This window comes from Lampris incognitus, chromosome 14 (assembly GCF_029633865.1).
Source record: "Lampris incognitus isolate fLamInc1 chromosome 14, fLamInc1.hap2, whole genome shotgun sequence".
In the NCBI taxonomy this organism is placed as follows: domain Eukaryota; kingdom Metazoa; phylum Chordata; class Actinopteri; order Lampriformes; family Lampridae; genus Lampris; species Lampris incognitus.
The window spans coordinates 46,244,805-46,265,918 of NC_079224.1; the positions used below are offsets into that span (position 1 = coordinate 46,244,805).

Genomic DNA, 21,114 nt, shown 5'->3' on the forward strand with positions numbered 1-21,114 from the left:
AGACGCTGCCCCGTTCCGACAGTCAGCCTGGCTGGGGTTCATTCCCCTGGACAGTGATTTTTATTTTTTAAGTTTAGATATGTGTGTTAGTGTGGATATGTGTGTTAGTGTGGATATGTGTGTTAGTGTGGATATGTGTGTTAGTGTGGATGTGTGTGTTAGTTTGGATATGTGTGTTAGTGTGGATGTGTGTGTTAGTGTGGATGTGTGTTAGTGTGGATATGTGTGTTAGTTTGGATACGTGTGTTAGTGTGGATGTGTGTGTTAGTGTGGATGTGTGTGTTAGTGTGGATACGTGTGTTAGTGTGGATGTGTGTGTTAGTGTGGATGTGTGTGTTAGTGTGGATATGTGTGTTAGTGTGGATATGTGTGTTAGTTTGGATACATGTGTTAGTGTGGATGTGTGTGTTAGTGTGGATGTGTGTGTTAGTTTAGATATACACTACCGTTCAAAAGTTTGGGATCACCCAAACAATTTTGTGTTTTCCATGAAAAGTCACACTTATTCACCACCATATGTTGTGAAATGAATAGAAAATAGAGTCAAGACATTGACAAGGTTAGAAATAATGATTTGTATTTGAAATAAGATTTTTTTTACATCAAACTTTGCTTTCGTCAAAGAATCCTCCATTTGCAGCAATTACAGCATTGCAGACCTTTGGCATTCTAGCTGTTAATTTGTTGAGGTAATCTGGAGAAATTGCACCCCACGCTTCCAGAAGCAGCTCCCACAAGTTGGATTGGTTGGATGGGCACTTCTTTGAGCAGATTGAGTTTCTGGAGCATCACATTTGTGGGGTCAATTAAACGCTCAAAATGGCCAGAAAAAGAGAACTTTCATCTGAAACTCGACAGTCTATTCTTGTTCTTAGAAATGAAGGCTATTCCATGCGAGAAATTGCTAAGAAATTGAAGATTTCCTACACCGGTGTGTACTACTCCCTTCAGAGGACAGCACAAACAGGCTCTAACAGGTACTATTTAATGAAGATGCCAGTTGGGGACCTGTGAGGCGTCTGTTTCTCAAACTAGAGACTCTAATGTACTTATCTTCTTGCTCAGTTGTGCAACGCGGCCTCCCACTTCTTTTTCTACTCTGGTTAGAGCCTGTTTGTGCTGTCCTCTGAAGGGAGTAGTACACACCGGTGTAGGAAATCTTCAATTTCTTAGCAATTTCTCGCATGGAATAGCCTTCATTTCTAAGAACAAGAATAGACTGTCGAGTTTCAGATGAAAGTTCTCTTTTTCTGGCCATTTTGAGCGTTTAATTGACCCCACAAATGTGATGCTCCAGAAACTCAATCTGCTCAAAGAAGTGCCCATCCAACCAATCCAACTTGTGGGAGCTGCTTCTGGAAGCGTGGGGTGCAATTTCTCCAGATTACCTCAACAAATTAACAGCTAGAATGCCAAAGGTCTGCAATGCTGTAATTGCTGCAAATGGAGGATTCTTTGACGAAAGCAAAGTTTGATGTAAAAAAAATCTTATTTCAAATACAAATCATTATTTCTAACCTTGTCAATGTCTTGACTCTATTTTCTATTCATTTCACAACATATGGTGGTGAATAAGTTTGACTTTTCATGGAAAACACAAAATTGTTTGGGTGATCCCAAACTTTTGAACGGTAGTGTATGTGTTCTTGTAGTTGTAGTTTTGGGCGTGTGTTTTTGTCTTTGTGTTGCACTGCTGCAGGCGGGGGGGGGGAACGACAAATAAAGGGTTCCTGGTTCTGGTTCTGATTCTGAAGGCCCGGTCTGAGGGGCAGACACTAAAGGAAAACCTGAATGTAAAAACAAAGAGCCTGCTGGTTGATTCGGCTGGGGGAACGCGGCTTTCTATCTGTGCAATAATAAAAACCAACATGGACTCTGCACGAGCTTTGCAGGCCTCATCCAGCGTAACGCGAGGCTGTCAGTCAATCAGACTTTATTTACGCAGCATATGTCACACGTTCGAGTCCAATGCAACGTGCTTTACATTAATCGAAAGTGCAAAAGTAAGAGCAGGAAACGATACGGAAAATAAAGCACACTTCCTCTCTGCAAATAACACGTCTCAAAGGCCCAAACTGGGATTACATACCCGGGATTACATACCTGGGATTACATACCCGGGATTACATACCTGGGATTACATACCCGGGATTACATACCTGGGATTACATACCTGGGATTACATACCTGGGATTACATACCCGGGATTACATACCCGGGATTACATACCTGGGATTACATAACTGGGATTACATACCCGGGATTACATACCTGGGATTACGTACCCGTGATTACATACCCGGGATTACATACCTGGGATTACATACCCGTGATTACATACCTGGGATTACATGCCTCTTTTTATTATGTGACCATAATAAAAAGCGGCATGTTTACATTCATAACTGACATACTTGTTGTGTACTGCTGGAAACACAATATTCTACTTGTCTGAGACGCGGCTGTACGGTACAGACAAACCACGTGACCGCTGTGTCTGCAGAGTTGCACCCTGCAACGATCCTACGATACTGCAGTGACGCAGACGCATTCTCACGTTACCCTAGCAACCCGACCCAATGTGTTTTATACACACACGCACACACGCACGCACACGCACAGAAGTCAGTCTTACAAAAGCGCTTGTGTGCACGAGCACTGTCGCCATCTACATAAACTGACCCATGATTCATCATAGTGAGAAAGACGTCTCAAAGTGCCAACACACACGCACGCACACGCACGCACACGCACACACACTATATCTAGACCTCCACTGTTAGTAAGACACCTGTCCATCAGTCTGGGAGTGACAGCAGCTTCCTGTCACGTGGTTTGTAGTTGCGTTTAGCGGGTTTACATCTGGATTAAGGACTGCGCCTTTAACTGGCACACCGGGCTGCGTGCTGGTTCCCCGGGCTGCGTGCTGGTTCCCCCGGGCGGCGTGCTGGTTCCCCCGGGATGCGTGCTGGTTCCCCCGGGCGGCGTGCTGGTTCCCCCGGGATGCGTGCTGGTTCCCCCGGGATGCGTGCTGGTCCCCCCGGGCTGCGTGCTGGTTCCCCCGGGATGCGTGCTGGTTCCCCCGGGCTGCGTGCTGGTCCCCCCGGGATGCGTGCTGGTTCCCCCGGGATGCGTGCTGGTTCCCCGGGCCGTCCAAGCTCCTTCCCAGCTCCTAGTGACTTGATGTGCAGCCTCCCATCCACGCTGACAAACCTCGGACAGCAGGAGGAGTCAGAGAGGTGGTGGGAGGAGCTCCGGGTTCACCCCCCCTCCCACACCCCCCCCCGGCCGAAGGAGGGAGTCGCTCCAGTCTGGGCTCGTCACGCACGCGTCGTGCACGTCTGTGTGTTTCCCGGCGGACAAAGCGCGCACGGCTCCGTGCCCAGACCGGCTGAGGGTTTAGAAAAAAACCCCAAAAGATCCGAACCCGAACCCAGCACGACGACGCATCTGGACCCCGGAGCCCCATGAAACAAAGGAGCGGCTTACTGCCGAAGTTCTGCTGAGCCTCCATCCAGTGTGGAGAACCAGGACGGACTAAAACTTCTGTGCGGTGGAGCCACATGTTGAACGACACATGAAGTGGACTGGGATTCCTCGGGGACTGAAGTGAACCAGGCTGATGGACAACTTCTTCACGGAGGTGAGTGGACCCGCCGAACTCGAACGTGCCGGGCGAGGACCCGCTGCGGTGGCGGCAGCGCGGAGTCGGTAGGACGGTTCCCCGGTAGCGCGGAGTCGGTAGGCGGGTAGGACGGTCTCGGCAGCGCGGAGTCGGTAGGAGGGTAGGACGGTCTCGGCAGAGCGGAGTCGGTAGGACGGTTCCCCGGCAGCGCGGAGTCGGTAGGACGGTTCCCCGGCAGCGCAGGTTCGGTAGGAGGGTAGGACGGTCTCCCTCGGCAGCGCGGAGTCGGTAGGAGGGTAGGACGGTTCCCCGGCAGCGCGGAGTCGGTAGGAGGGTAGGACGGTTCCCCGGCAGCGCGGAGTCGGTAGGAGGGTAGGACGGTCTCTCCCGGCAGCGCGGAGTCGGTAGGAGGGTAGGACGGTCTCGGCAGCGCGGAGTCGGTAGGAGGGTAGGACGGTCTCCCTCGGCAGCGCGGAGTCGGTAGGAGGGTAGGACGGTTCCCCGGCAGCGCGGACTCGGTAGGAGGGTAGGACGGTCTCCCCCGGCAGCGCGGAGTCGGTAGGACGGTTCCCCGGCAGCGCGGACTCGGTAGGAGGGTAGGACGGTCTCGGCAGCGCGGAGTCGGTAGGAGGGTAGGACGGTCTCCCCCGCCAGCGCGGAGTCGGTAGGAGGGTAGGACGGTCTCGGCAGCGCGGAGTCGGTAGAGGGGTTGGACGGTCTCCCCCGGCAGCGGGTCAGCAGTGCCGGTTCTGCACGTCTCGCAGCGTGCAGAACTGACACTGCCGACCCGCTTGCGCGCCTTCATTCACAGTTCGGGAGCTTTTGGCGTCGTTCGGCATGTGGCGGTCAAGCGGAACACCTTCACCCCAAACACGGTTTGGCTTGCGGGTCAGACCGGACTCCCGCAGGAGCTTCCGGTACTTCCGCACCTTTTCCTTTTTTCTCTCCGCGCTTGGTCCAGGAGAAAGTCCTCCATGTCTATTAATAGAAACCGGAACAGCAGGACTTCACCTCCGTCCGGGCGGGTTTGTGTTTCACTCAGAAAGACGGGTCACTTGTTGATCCCGCAGACCTGTACCGGTCTCGGTAGACCTGTACCGGTCGCGGTAGACCCGCGGAGACGATGAAGGGCAAGCTGGACTTACTAACGCACGGTCTCTGGTACATTTCCTCTGTGTCGTGTTATGAGGCGTCATTGTGTGCTTATTTTACTGTGCAGGGGAGCAGGTTGTTCTGTTCCAAAGATAGAGACCCCCTTTTAGACCAGGCTCCCCCCTTTTTTTTAGGCGTGTGCGCATGCGTGTTTGTCGTTGCAGCGCATCATGATATGACTACACGGTGGTGATCCCACGTTGCAGATAGTTCCTGCCGTCCTGCCCGGCGGCTCGCAGCAAGCCCGGTCAGGGTCACGGCGTTTCCTGGACTACTTACTGACTTTCGAAACGGGGCTCATTTCAAACCGGCTGACGGTTTGACGTCGGTTGGTGATGCAAGTTAGGCCCCCGCCCCCTCCCCGTGGGGGCGGGGCCAGGTAACGGGCGTGTGACTCACCTGAGTCCGTTGCCCAGTGAAGCCGGCAGGCGGTTAGGGAGCGTGCTTGTCATCACACCCTGTCATGGAGCTGATTTAGTGGCTCTGGCCCCGGGGAGGAGGCGAGGAGTCGTGCTTCCCCCAGCTGAGGAGCACAGCGCCGCCATTTCCAAGTTTTACTGCTGCGAAACTCCGTCAGAGATGAGGAGAAGGAGTCTCGGCGCTGAGACGTCTGTGATTTGAACTGAGCCGGCGTGTCATGACACATGTTTAAGAGGACAGCAGCCTGACCGTCAGCAGTCACACAAAGCGCGGTGGAAAGTTCAACTTTCGAACCAGAAAACAATAAATCCCCAAATGAAGGTCATGTGGTTTCTACCCAACAACACCAGGGAGACACAGAGACAGAGAGAGACGGGGAGACAGGGCCAGAGAGGGGGGGGGGGGGAGAGAGCAAGAGAGAGTGTTAAGGGACAGAGAGAGAAAGACAGACAGAGTGCGAGAGAGTGTTAGAGGGACGGAGAGAGAGAGAGCCAGAGAGAAGGAAACAGATGGAGACAGAGAAGAGGGAGAAACAGAGAGATAGACGGACAGAGAGAGGGAGGGAGAGAGCCAGAGAGCGAGAAACAGAGAGAGGCAGAGAGACAGACAGAGAGAGAGGGAAGGAGAGAGAGAGAGAAACAGAGAGATAGACAGACAGACAGAGAGGAAGGGAGAGAGAGAGAGAGAAACAGAGAGATAGACAGACAGACAGACAGACAGACAGAGAGGGAGGGAGGGAGAGAGAGAAACAGAGAGATAGACAGACAGACAGACAGAGAGAGAGGGAGGGAGGGAGAGAGAGAGAAACAGAAAAAGACAGACAGAGTGAGGGAGAGAGAGAAACAGAGCGAGAGAAACCGAGAGAGACGAGAGATAGACAGACATAGAGAGAGAGGGAAGGAGAGAGAGAGAGAGAGAGAGAGAGAGAGACAGACAGACAGACAGACAGACAGACAGAGAGAGAGAGAGGGAGGGAGGGAGGGAGAGAGAGAAACAGAGAGATAGACAGAGAGAGAGAGGGAGGGAGGGAGAGAGAGAAACAGAGAGATAGACAGACAGACATAGAGACAGAGAGAGAGGGAGGGAGAGAGAGAAACAGAGAGATAGACAGACAGACAGGGAGGGAGGGAGGGAGAGAGAGAAACAGAGAGATAGACAGAGAGAGAGGGAGGGAGGGAGAGAGAGAGAGAGAGAAACAGAGAGATAGACAGACAGAGAGAGAGGGAGGGAGGGAGGGAGGGAGAGAGAGAAACAGAGAGATAGACAGACAGACAGACAGACAGACAGAGAGAGAGAGAGAGAGAGAGATAGACAGACATACATAGAGAGAGGGAGGGAGGGAGGGGGGCCAGAGGCAGCAGCGGCAGCGGCAGCAGCAGCAGCACAGTAGTCTCAAATATCAGCCCGCCTGCCTTTATATCTGCCAACTAATCTCAGCTGAAACAAAGGGCCCAGTCTTTAAGGAAAAGGGCATTTGACAAGGAAGCAAACTCTCCTCCTCCTGCGGAGGGCCAGCAGCGTTTCAGCACACAGGAATGTGGACAGGTTAACACTTCCTGCACAATACGAAGCGTTTCACAACCAAGCGATGGGCTTCGCCGGACACGGGGAAAGCAGGACGAGGCCTAGAATGCAGAAAGGGAAACGCTTTTTCTGATATCGCCCATCGCTTGAGTCGTCATGCGTTTGTACCGTCTCCCTCCGTCTGCAAGAAAAGCATAAAACATAAGTTCTTCTACTTTTCTCCTGTTGAAAGCGCTCCCCCCCCCTAGCTCAGCCTGTCGTTTTCTCCGATACTCACGACGTCGTAAGACGCTCATTTACATGCAGCCTATCGGCTCAAATCACCAAATCGTGAAACCCCGCCCACCCCGACCACCAAACCTTGCTTGTACTCGTCACTCGAAGTTGAGCCCATGAATATGAATGAGGACTAGACCCCTGCCTCACAGTTCTGCAGACGGCTGAGAACGGCCATGGATGAAGGTATAGAAACACAACAGTCACCTACACACAAAAACGAGCGGCTGAGTGTGCGGTGTTGTTGTTGTGCCGCGTTTGAGACGTAAAAGTTGGATCTGATTACTGATTTCAGTCTCCCAGGCTTCTGTAAACTGAAATCGCCCGGAATTTTAAAAGTACGCTGGAAAATGTTAGTACGTACAAGTGTTTGTGAGTCTTTTGTGTCCTCTGTGTGGTTGTGTACTGCTGCTTTGCCACCAGCCCGTTTGCATGGAAACGTGAACAAAGGCAATGAAATGAAAATAGAAATGGAGACGCTTTGTGTCTTCGGTGTCGCTTCAGCTCGTGGTTTGCCGCTGGACGCGCTGGCTTGTGGACAGTCTCTGTCCAGAGAGTTCACCATGTTGCCTGAAACCAAAACCATGGCTGCATATATATCATCTAGAGTTATTCTGGACGAGGCCACTGAAACCTCCCGAGTAGTGGCCTTGTCTAGAAATGAAGTCCAGCATCTTGTAGGATTCGATGTGTTCACCATGTTGCCTGAAACCAAAACCATGGCTGCATATATCCTCTAGAGTTATTCTGGACGAGGCCACTGAAACCTCCCGAGTAGTGGCCTTGTCTAGAAATGAAGTCCAGCATCTTGTAGGATTCGATGTAAGTTCTTGAGAGAGGCTCCTGTCCGCTGTGTGGAGAGTCTGCATGTTCTCCCCGTGTCTGCGGTGGGTTTCCTCCTGTGGTCAGGCGGGGAGGGGAAAGGTCAGGTGAATCGGCTGTACTACGTTGTCCCTAGGTTCGAATGTGTCGGCCCTGTGATGACCCGGTGGCCTGTCCAGGGTGTCTCCCCGCCTGCCGTCCAGCGACTGCTGGGAGAGGCTCCAGCCCCCCGCGGCCCTGAGAGCAGGATGGGCGGCTTGGATAATGGATGGATGGAAGTCCAGTACACATCTGTTTCTTATGTAGGGTTAATATACTGTATGACAGCATGTCATGTCGGCATGACGTAACATCAGGTGTCCCATCTCAGACTGAAGACAGTTTCAGCCCCAAAAAAGTACGTTTATAGTCAGAGACTGTAAGCGGACCTTCGCCGAGGGTTACCAGAGACTGGCTTTTTGTCCCTTTTGTCAACTGTCATTCAGCTCGGAGATTTATCTTCCCCACATTCCATCCTGCACCTCCTAAACGCCCAGGTAGAGCTGCCCATCTGTCCGGCCTTGTGTGTAGGTGGTGTGTACTAGGCGGTGTGCGAGCGGGGTGTGTTGGCGGCTGTTTAGCCGTTGCTCTGTATTGACACAGCGGAGTCGGTTGGTTCAGCACTGCACGTTTCAGTGGATTCTGTTTTTGTTTGAAATGGAGGGTGTGTTGTGTCGCGACCTGGCGGACTTTAACCTCTGACCAATCAGGAAACAGAATCACCCTCAGGCGTCATGGAGAATTCCTCCACTTTGTCACTTTGTCGTTTTTTTACCGTGCGGTTCAAATCCAGTCGGCTTTGTTCATCCAGGACTCTTCGTCCGGCGTGCCCGAGAGAAAGCCTCTGCACCAGGCAGATGAAGGCGGTGGAGAAGCACTCGCCATGCCGGTGGGAGCGCCGCAGCACAGTCGTCACCAACAGTTTTCCTGGGAATTACAAAAAATAATATTCATTAAAATTTCAGCATTTTTAAATAGACCCCCCCCCCCCCAGAAATCATCTGAGGATCAGTCTCCACATGAAGGTTATTCAGAGTCACGTGGGCTGAGGCCATAATGGAAGGGAAGAGAAATCCCCTCTTCTGTTTCTTAGACCTGACGTACGGAGGAGGCGCACTGCGACTGTTGTGAAAACTCGTTTCTTAGAAAGAAAGAACTTGTGCAACGTGTAAACTGTCTTATGGAATTGTGCAAGTCCACAAGCAGCATGTGAGAGCTTTAAAGAACGTGGAAATGGGATTTGACAAGGCGACCTTCACCGTACACGACACATGGAGGCCATGACTGAGTCCATGGGATGAGTCCTTTATTGAAGCCTCAAGTCCTACCAACACAGAACACGCCTTAGCCAGCGCACCTCGGCCAGACTCCACGATGCCTTCTAGTGTTAAAACCTCACATCTACTTTAAGGATGAGAATGCAAACCCCCTTTAGCGTGATTTGTTAAATCAGGACTGGAGACGTCTTGATGCATGCTCAATAATCCAGGTCAGGAAATCCCCAAAACGGTTGAATCAGCTCATGTGGACACAACGTCGTCTATCGAGAGAACCGTTTTCATCCTCATCCGCATAGCCTCCTCAGGCTCGACTGCCTGCAGGTGTCCCCACCCTAATCAGGAAGACTTACTCATCATCCCATTCCAAGCACCTGCACACAGGGAATGGGACGAAATATGGTTTCCCCCCGCCCACAGCAGCGCAACACAAAGACAACAACACATCCGAACCACAAGAACACACATATCCAAGCTACAAGAACACATATATCCAAGCTATAAGAACACACATATCCAAACCACAAGAACACACATATCCAGTCCACAAGAACACACATATCCAAACCACAAGAACACACATATCCAAGCTACAAGAACACACATATCCAAACTACAAGAACACACATATCCAAACTACAAGAACACACATATCCAGTCCACAAGAACACACATATCCAAGCTACAAGAACACATATATCCAAACTACAAGAACACACATATCCAAACCACAAGAACACACATATCCAAGCTACAAGAACACACATATCCAAGCTACAAGAACACACATATCCAAACTACAAGAACACACATATCCAGTCCACAAGAACACACATATCCAAACTACAAGAACACACATATCCAAACTACAAGAACACACATATCCAAACCACAAGAACACACATATCCAAGCTACAAGAACACATATATCCAAGCTACAAGAACACACATATCCAAACTACAAGAACACATATATCCAAGCTACAAGAACACACATATCCAAGCTACAAGAACACACATATCCAAACTACAAGAACACACATATCCAAACTACAAGAACACACATATCCAAACTACAAGAACACACATATCCAAACTACAAGAACACACATATCCAAGCTACAAGAACACACATATCCAAACTACAAGAACACACATATCCAAACTACAAGAACACACATATCCAAACTACAAGAACACATATATCCAAGCTACAAGAACACATATATCCAAACTACAAGAACACACATATCCAAGCTACAAGAACACATATATCCAAACTACAAGAACACACATATCCAAACCACAAGAACACATATATCCAAGCTACAAGAACACATATATCCAAGCTACAAGAACACATATATCCAAACTACAAGAACACACATATCCAAACTACAAGAACACACATATCCAAACTACAAGAACACACATATCCAAGCTACAAGAACACATATATCCAAGCTACAAGAACACATATATCCAAACTACAAGAACACACATATCCAAACTACAAGAACACATATATCCAAACCACAAGAACACACATATCCAAACTACAAGAACACACATATCCAAACTACAAGAACACACATATCCAAACTAAAAGGACACACATATCCAAGCTACAAGAACACATATATCCAAGCTACAAGAACACACATATCCAAGCTACAAGAACACATATATCCAAGCTACAAGAACACATATATCCAAACTACAAGAACACACATATCCAAACTACAAGAACACACATATCCAAACCACAAGAACACACATATCCAAGCTACAAGAACACACATATCCAAGCTACAAGAACACACATATCCAAGCTACAAGAACACACATATCCAAGCTACAAGAACACACATATCCAAACCACAAGAACACATATATCCAAACTACAAGAACACACATATCCAAACCACAAGAACACACATATCCAAGCTACAAGAACACACATATCCAAACCACAAGAACACATATATCCAAACTACAAGAACACACATATCCAAACCACAAGAACACACATATCCAAACTACAAGAACACACATATCCAAACTACAAGAACACACATATCCAAACTACAAGAACACACATATCCAAACTACAAGAACACACATATCCAAGCTACAAGAACACATATATCCAAGCTACAAGAACACATATATCCAAACTACAAGAACACACATATCCAAACTACAAGAACACATATATCCAAACCACAAGAACACACATATCCAAACTACAAGAACACACATATCCAAACTACAAGAACACACATATCCAAACTAAAAGGACACACATATCCAAACCACAAGAACACACATATCCAAGCTACAAGAACACATATATCCAAGCTACAAGAACACACATATCCAAGCTACAAGAACACATATATCCAAGCTACAAGAACACATATATCCAAACTACAAGAACACACATATCCAAACTACAAGAACACACATATCCAAACCACAAGAACACACATATCCAAGCTACAAGAACACACATATCCAAGCTACAAGAACACACATATCCAAGCTACAAGAACACACATATCCAAGCTACAAGAACACACATATCCAAACCACAAGAACACATATATCCAAACTACAAGAACACACATATCCAAACCACAAGAACACACATATCCAAGCTACAAGAACACACATATCCAAACCACAAGAACACATATATCCAAACTACAAGAACACACATATCCAAACCACAAGAACACACATATCCAAACTACAAGAACACACATATCCAAACTACAAGAACACACATATCCAAGCTACAAGAACACATATATCCAAGCTACAAGAACACACATATCCAAACCACAAGAACACACATATCCAAGCTACAAGAACACACATATCCAAGCTACAAGAACACACATATCCAAGCTACAAGAACACACATATCCAAGCTACAAGAACACACATATCCAAACCACAAGAACACATATATCCAAACTACAAGAACACACATATCCAAACCACAAGAACACACATATCCAAGCTACAAGAACACACATATCCAAACCACAAGAACACATATATCCAAACTACAAGAACACACATATCCAAACCACAAGAACACACATATCCAAACTACAAGAACACACATATCCAAACTACAAGAACACACATATCCAAACTACAAGAACACATATATCCAAACTACAAGAACACACATATCCAAACTACAAGAACACACATATCCAAACCACAAGAACACACATATCCAAGCTACAAGAACACACATATCCAAGCTACAAGAACACACATATCCAAGCTACAAGAACACATATATCCAAACTACAAGAACACATATATCCAAACCACAAGAACACACATATCCAAGCTACAAGAACACACATATCCAAACTACAAGAACACACATATCCAAACCACAAGAACACACGTATCCAAACTACAAGAACACACGTATCCAAGCTACAAGAACACACGTATCCAAGCTACAAGAACACACGTATCCAAGCTACAAGAACACATATATCCAAACTACAAGAACACATATATCCAAACTACAAGAACACACATATCCAAACTACAAGAACACACATATCCAAACCACAAGAACACACATATCCAAACCACAAGAACACACATATCCAAACTACAAGAACACACATATCCAAACTACAAGAACACATATATACAAACTACAAGAACACACATATCCAAACTACAAGAACACATATATCCAAACTACAAGAACACATATATCCAAGCTACAAGAACACACATATCCAAACTACAAGAACACACATATCCAAGCTACAAGAACACACATATCCAAACTACAAGAATACACATATCCAAGCTACAAGAACACACATATCCAAACTACAAGAACACACATATCCAACATATGAAAAAAATACATTCACCGTCCAAGAGAGGGAACGCCAGGAAGACTGTCAGAACTGCCGGTCTGCATGGGCTAGCAGTTAGCTTAGCCTGCCCCGCTTCCTCCTCGGGTGCGGCTCCAGTCAGGCCCGTGGTCCCTGGGCCCACTGGACGCAGCAGACCAGAATCCCCCAGCCGATCCAACGCCAGCTCTCCCAGCCAGACACCTTCGACACACCTCCCCGCACTCCACACGACGACACTAAAAACACAGTCGATGCTAGGTGAAGCCGCTGCCAGACCGCCCTCGCTGTTATCGGAACTGCCAGTCTGCATGGGCTAACAGTTAGCTTAGCCTGCCCTGCTTCCATGTCCTGTCAGACCGCCCTTGGTGTCTCTTCCTGGGACGCAGCTCCAGGCAGGGCGTAAACAATAAGGTGGCATAACGACCCAAACCAACGATTACAACTCTCGTTAATGGGCACACCCATATTGGCACATGAAAGTGGTCGTTGCTTTCGGTGGTTATGCCTCTGTATTCTTTATAAGGGTGGGGTACCTGCAGTCAGGTGAGACTGAAGAGGTCACTTAGATGATGGTGAAACATTTTTCTCGGTAAACGTTGTGTCCAGATGAACCGATTCAACCTTCTGGGACAGGGCTGAAGATGTTTCAATTTGATTTGAAGTTTAAGTGGATTAAGCAGTTTACCCATTAAGTTTCGTTGTGGACAAGTTGTTTTTACCATTGCTAGGCTTCAGCGTGACGCGAACACTGGGCTCAGTGATGTCAAACGTGCCACCGTGGGTCATGTGTATGCAAATCCTTTTCAGCCACGACGATGGCTTATGTAAATGAAGCACGTTTTAACTGGAATACGAGTGTAAACACAGCGGCTCACGCTCACGCACACTGACCCAGTTTGCAGTTTGCAGTGCTTCATTCATGGCGGAAACTGGTTCAGAAGTTCAGCCGATCCGCCGTAACAAAATCATATCATAACCCATCCATGATATGGCAGCGGTTGACTCAGCTTTATGAATTGCTCGACAGTAAAAAAGCACCGAAATGGAAGGACTCTGAAGGCTCTGTGGAACTCGTGAGGCTGGTGCGTGGTTATGTCGCCTTGCGGGCCGGCCTGAGGAGGTTCTGCTGCTATTTACTGCTGCTGCCTGCATTTCTCATCAGGGCCGTTAAACATAATGGAGCAATCATGGGCGTTAATAGGTTTACAAACGCAGCTCTGCTCGCTGTGCGCGCAAGCACACACACACACACACACACACACACACACACACACACACACACACACACACACACACACACACACACACACACCCTGATATTTTAGCATTCGTTTCAGTCAGATTTAACCTTGTGGGACTGCGCTGTGTGTTCTGTTTCTCCTCCCGGCTTGTTCAGGGCTGAAACATGATACCTGGAACGGCGAGAAGGAATCGAGAAGGAATTTAAAGAGCCTGCAGATCTGGCCGTTTTGTGAGCGGCCTCCCCTCCTGTTGGCAGTTGCTGACTGAGAGCTGGTTCAGACCAGCGGCCCCGTGCTGTTCGTTCGGGTCTTCTGGTGACTTCTCATAGCCGGGGGAGTTTTGAGTGCACGCAACCTTCATCCCCATTTATCCCCAGCTTCTCTTTTCCAACGTCTTCCTCGCATTTGTTGCCGTCTTGCGTTGTCCTGATCCTATTACCGACTTGTAATCCGTACTTATTTCAGACAGAAACGGTCATTTGTAATTGATCTGCTCCGGGCCAGTTGGTGGGGAAGTGCCCCGGATGTTGGCTGGAATTGAATGCGTGTGTGTGACTGGATATTGGCTCTGGAAGCGGTACTGTTTTGGACGTCCAGTATAACATATAAAAACTTGGCGGACGGTGCTAGCGCAGAGGCCATTCGGCATGAAAGCATTCATTTTAAGTGGTCACAATGGGAAACAAGCCTCCATTCTCTCAGCGTTACTGCCTGGTTTCATGCTCCTACCTCCAGAGAACCAAAGGAAAAGGCCCACGAAGTTTGTAATTAAGTAAGGAACGAGAATGTCTCCCTTCCCGAGCCACTTACATCAAGCTGGTATTGGATTTCACACCTCGTTTTAGAGTCTGGTGGGAAAAAAGGGGGAAATGCACCGAGCTAGCTTCTTGCTGGCTCGGCCGAGACTGTGTGCGCTAGGGCTGGAATAACACCTTCTGCAGGAGGCAGACGTGTTGGATCCCGGCCAGAGCCCACGGCCGTGGATCTGAACCGACTGTGAGAAACAGGCTGAACCTGTTTGGGATGACGTTAAGTGAAACAGCGAAATAGAAATAAAGAGCACATGTTTGTCATTAAGATATGAAACTGTCTGAAGATAAGCTTGATTATAGATGTTTAATCTAGTTGCTCACGTTACTTACAGTTGCTCGTGCCTGCTGCACTTTATTCTCTAATCTGTTATTCAGGCACATTACGTCCTGTGCTGAGAGTGGACAAGATTATAAATGAAGGTGGGAAACAAGAAGCCCGATACGCTTTATATCATCATTATTCTGTCCCTTTTTTGTTTGGTAGCCTGTAAAGAGTGGACATTATAATTCTGTCCTGTAAATTCTCTCTGTCCTGCATCAGGTCTGTTTGTATCTGGTCACACTAGTGAGAAACAATCTGTTAGGTGGGTGTCAGCACTGTGGTGGCTGGTGTCCAGAACCCACCAGTGTGGGGTAATGGTCCTCAATCAGGTCCTCGGGGACTTCTAGCACCGCTGGTCAGGTCCCTCGTTCATGTCACAAGCGGGTTTTTTTTATTACCTGGAACAACGGGTGAAGGTAAAGAAATACCTGGTGGAATAGAAAAAAACAGCAGTACTGCTGCTACCTGAGGACCTGATTGAGAACCAGTGGTGTCGTGTGTTTGTGTGTGTGTGCGTGTGTGTGTGGGAAGAACTTCCTCCAACCAGAGGACGGTGGTTGACAGTAGGAAACCACCCTGCTGAAGTATTTGGTGGTATCTAACAGCCTTCTTTTCTTTAATATAATCTGTTAAACCAGTTCGACGGAGTCGTACCGTCACAAAAGGTGCTGGTGGATGCAAACTATACGTCTGTTATTTAGTGCCGTGTGACTGATGTCTTTTGAAAATTCCTGTTTCAAAGCGGCGTTTGTGTTCCAGGGTTGCTCTACTGAAAGTCTACTTTTCACATTCTGGTGACATTTAAAATATCAGCACATCTTTTAAAACCATTAAGCAGACACCTCTGGAAATAAAGACAATATGGAGCCGTGAAGACACCCTAGAACAAACAAAAATTTCAAGCTAGTCTGGATAACCCTCATGCTAGGATGGCTGATCCTTCACATACTGATTGAAGTCTGACTACATATTACATACAGGTGTTGGGCCACCACGAGCCTCCAGAACATCTTCAGTGCTCCTTGTTCTAAAAGTCTCTGAACTCTACTGGAGGGATGGGACACCATTCTTCCAGAGGATATTCCCTCATGTGGTGTTTTGATGGTGGTAGTGGACAGTGCCGTCTAACACGTCGGTCCAGTATCTCCCGTAGGTGTTCAGTTGGGTTGAGATCTGGTGACTGTGAAGGCCATAGCATGTGATTTACATCATTTTCGTCCTCATCAAACCATTCAGTGACCCCTCGTGCCCTGTGGATGGGGGCATTGTCATCCTGGAAGAGGCCGTCCCCCATCAGGATAGAAATGTCTCACCATAGGATAAAGGTGGTCACTCAGAATAACTTGGTATTGATTTGCAGTGACCCTGTTTGAGGGGTCTTAGCTGGTCCTAGGACCACACTCTTCTGGACAGAGACTTCAGGTGTTGTTCCTGGAATATGCTGGAGCCACTCTCCCAGTTTGGAGGTCACAGCCCCTGGTGCTCCTGTTACCACCGGGACTACTATGGCTTTCACCTTCAACATCCCATCTAGTTCTTCCCTCAGCCCTCGGTACTTCTCTAGCTTCTCATGCTCTTCCTGTATTTGCCGTCGCTCGGGATTGCTACATCGATCACTACTGCTATCTTCTGTTCCTATCTTTTAAGATAACACATTTTTGGCTCTTTAAGTCCTCAAATTTGGACGTGCAAGTTCCTTCATATCCGCTATCACTTCTGTTTGTAGGTTAATCCATGATTTAAATCCCACAATACTATCATTGTGAATATGGCATATTGTGCAAAGAGCCCACTGTGGTTTGGTGAGATCAGCCATTGTGTTAGAGAATAGTCTAAGGTAAACTTTACAACGTTCTCCTGTATGTTCTGAATGTAAGGGAGCTCAGTACATGATGATGCCGGTAAGTTGTGCCAGTCAGGTCATGTTTTAGTGCAGTCTTTATATTCACTATGTGACCCGCTAACAGTTTACACCGGGCCAGTAGAAGTACATTAGCGTGTCGCCTGAGTTGGTCTTCTGTTTAAATGCCCATTTTGTAGTTTTGGAACAAGGCTTGTTAGACTTAAATTGCACCATTTGTGTTGAATATATCTGTTAATTCTTCCAGGCCTTATCTAGGTCAAGGTGCTTTGAGAATCATCTGGTTCTTCGTTAACAAGGTGGTTATCACGGTCTTGTAAAATAGGCTGAGATCAGGGTGAAATAGGACCCCTGTGTCAGTGCCTATTCTAATTTAAAGTGTAAGAAACATGGGAAAAATAAAATAGTATGCCCGGTCTTACTGTTTTATTTTCGGAAATGTTTTAGAGGTCTCAAACAGAGGAAAATCGGTTATATCAGATGGCCCAGTGAGCCCTTAACTTATGTTTGAAGTGTTGAAACTGTGACGAAATACTGAGTTGTGTAAAGCGATGACAGTGTAGTCTATCTCTGTCCATGTATTCCAGTAGCAAAGGGCATTGCTTCATCATCATCCTTAATTATTACTCTTCTGACAAGGTTTAACAAGTAATATCCAGAGAGTTTGGGTCTCTGTCAGATGTCTAATCCAGGTCTTCGGCTTGAGCTCACCCAAAACCTTGAGAGCTTTAAATAGTTTGTTGGCCAGACATCAGAGAGACGTTCAAGGCTCTCGCTCTCTTTTTTTCCGCTCTTTTGTCTCACTACATCGTGTCCTTCATCCCTGTCTTTCTCCTTTTCTGTCCTCACCTCATTCCACCAGTCTTTGTTTGTGTCTTTTGTTTTTCCCTCTCCTGACCTCTTCTTCTTCATCTTCTTCTTTGTCTTCTCCTCCTCCTTCTTCTCTCCCCCTCCTTCTTCTCCTTCTCCTTCTCCTTCTTCTTCTTCTCCTTCTCCTTCTTCTTCTTCTTCTTCTTCTTGTTCTTGTTTTTCTCCTCCTCCTTCTCTGACAACTCCACTTCCTGTCTAAGTTGGCCTCTGAGACACTTTGACCTCCAACCCTCCCACTGCAGTCCGCATGTGTGTATGCATGCAAAGCCTGCATACCTGCGTTTAGCCTCATTCTGACACCCGTTTCTTGACACGTTGGTTTCTGTATGTTTCCATCTGCTCAAAGTACATACCTTCAGGACTTGTGATGTAGTTTTGCAGTATTTCGTGGTATCCGTCCAGCCATCCATTATCTACACCCACTTAATCAATCCAAGGTTGAGGAGGGAAGCATTTCCAGGGAGACGTCCTGGGCAGATCTACTCTGTCCTCCATGTCAGGCCTTACGGTGTACATGCATTATCCTCATATGTATTAATATGTTTATAAGGTTATTAATATTAATTTAATGGTGGTGGGGTTTCCCACATTCTGATGAAGATGAGATTCATTGCTTATGGTGCAGTTTTCTGTTCACCAAGAGAGCAGAAAAACAGTTTGGGACCAATAGCTTGTTGGATATCCAGGAACCCTCACGTGTCCTGTAGACTGGTTAGGACCTGTAGACTGGTTAGGACCTGAACCGCTGTCTGACCTCCTTTGTTCCACCTCTCCTGCCACCGTAAACTGTTAAACCAAGCCTGACTTCCATTAAGGTGATCTGAAAAAACGTCAATCCTGCGGTATGTGATGTGGATCTATCTCTGCCCTTTAGGGGACTAACCCCGACCTCCACCGCTCCCATGAGACGGAGGACCGCAGCCGCCCTCACACCAGAGGCCATTTCTTGGTTGGATGATTATATAAAGACGATATTTCACAATCCATCACAAGGAGGTTTTAAAGTTTGAAATGCTCCGTTGACACTAATCCCCGTGTCTCCTGCTGCTCCCTGCCGCCAGACCGACTAAACGGTCAATTAAAACCCACCATTAAAGCCTCCACATCCGGCCATGTTTGATTTATATTCGCTGACAAGGTGTCTCTCCATGGCAAAAGGCAAGTTAACGGAGACGGCATTTTGATCCTGGCACAGCAGCCTTGTGTTAACAAGCGCTCGTATCGAAACTGTTTTATATCAAATAAACTCTATAATCTGTTGCCAAGTTGCTGCTTCCTGTTTTCAGTGAGGGTGCAGAGTTTAATCCCTTCAGAGGGAGCATGGCTCTTTACCAGGACAATCCTGGATTCGCACCTCTTCATGTGCACGTTGAGGATTTGGACAGCTACTCCACCCGCCAGGGCTGCCAGATGATAAAAGAAACTCAACAATGGGAGATAGGTTTTGAAATCTGGTTTGTGTTCGTCAGGAGTATGTCATCGATATACTAACACACACGCACACCTGGCCTACGTTAAAGCTATTTTCATGGAACCACACCCACAGCAATTAGTCAGTGTTTTCTGCAGCGTCCTGTCAGACAGGCTGCAGAGAAGATTATGCAAGGTTGGATGGTTTCTCTGGAAATGTGCTTGAGCCTTTAACTGCAGAATGTCCAGATGATATTCATCTTTCTTAGTATTGTGGTTTGTGTCAGAGTTCGAGTTGTGATTATTTCAGCCTTCATCTTTGCAAGAGGACATTGGAGCTAGCTAGCTAGCTGGTGACATCTAACAATAAGCAAAGTGTAGGCTTTGGTTGAAATGAAGGTGAGAGGCATGGGTGCAAGTACATGACTACTGGGATGACATCCAGCACTTTACCTCTGCCCCCGCCCATAGGGTTAGTGGTTGTGTCAGGAAGGGCATCTCACGTAACATTTTGACATTTTGCCAAATCATTATGCAGATTGACAAGTCCATACTGGATCAGACCAGGCTCGCTACCGGATCAGTGAAGGCCCGGGTTAACCACAGCCGCCATTGGTGCTGTGTCCTCACATGGTACCGATGGAAACGGTAAAATCCGCTGTGGCGACCCCTGAGAAACAGGGAACAAGCCGAAAGAAGAAGGTGGTGGCTTTGGTTGTACTGGTCAACTCTCAGTAACCCACAGTAGAAAGCTGTGGTTGCACTGGTCAGGTCTCAGTGACCCACAGTAGAAGACTGTGGTTGTACTGGTCAGCTCCCAGTGACCCACAGTAGAAGGCTGTGGTTGCACTGGTCAGGTCTCAGTGACCCACAGTAGAAGACTGTGGTTGTACTGGTCAGCTCCCAGTGACCCACAGTAGAAGACTGTGGTTGTACTGGTCAGCTCCCAGTGACCCACAATAGTAGACTGTGGTTGTACTGGTCAGCTCCCAGTGACCCACAATAGTAGACTGGTTGTACTGGTCAGCTCCCAGTGATCCACAGTGGTAGACTGTGGTTGCAGTGGTCAGCTCCCAGTGACCCACAGTAGTAGACTGTGGTTGCAGTGGTCAGCTCCCAGTGACTCACAATAGAAGACTGTGGTTGCAGTGGTCAGCTCCAAGTGACCCACAATAGAAGACTGGTTGTACTGGTCAGCTCCCAGTGATCAACAATAGTAGACTGTGGTTGTACTGGTCAGCTCCCAGTGACCCACAGTAGAAGACTGTGGTTGTACTGGTCAGCTCCCAGTGACCCACAATAGTAGACTGTGGTTGTACTGGTCAGCTCCCAGTGACCCACAATAGTAGACTGTGGTTGCAGTGGTCAGCTCCCAGTGACCCACAATAGTAGACTGTGGTTGTACTGGTCAGCTCCCAGTGACCCACAGTAGAAGACTGTGGTTGTACTGGTCAGCTCCCAGTGACCCACAATAGTATACTGTGGTTGTACTGGTCAGCTCCCAGTGACCCACAGTAGTAGACTGTGGTTGCAGTGGTCAGCTCCCAGTGACCCA

General features: G+C 47.7%; 1 protein-coding gene across 1 annotated transcript in view; it reads left to right on the forward strand.

Annotated features, from left to right (window-relative positions):
• The first annotated feature begins 3,358 nt into the window (after nucleotides 1–3,358).
• The window catches only part of myo10 (myosin X), a 204,031-nt gene continuing 186,275 nt past the window's right edge, over nucleotides 3,359–21,114 (forward strand). Inside the window, exon 1 of the mRNA XM_056292618.1 lies at nucleotides 3,359–3,643. Coding sequence (XP_056148593.1) covers nucleotides 3,623–3,643 — 21 coding nt within the window. The 5' untranslated portion in view covers nucleotides 3,359–3,622. The remainder of the gene's footprint in view (nucleotides 3,644–21,114) is intronic.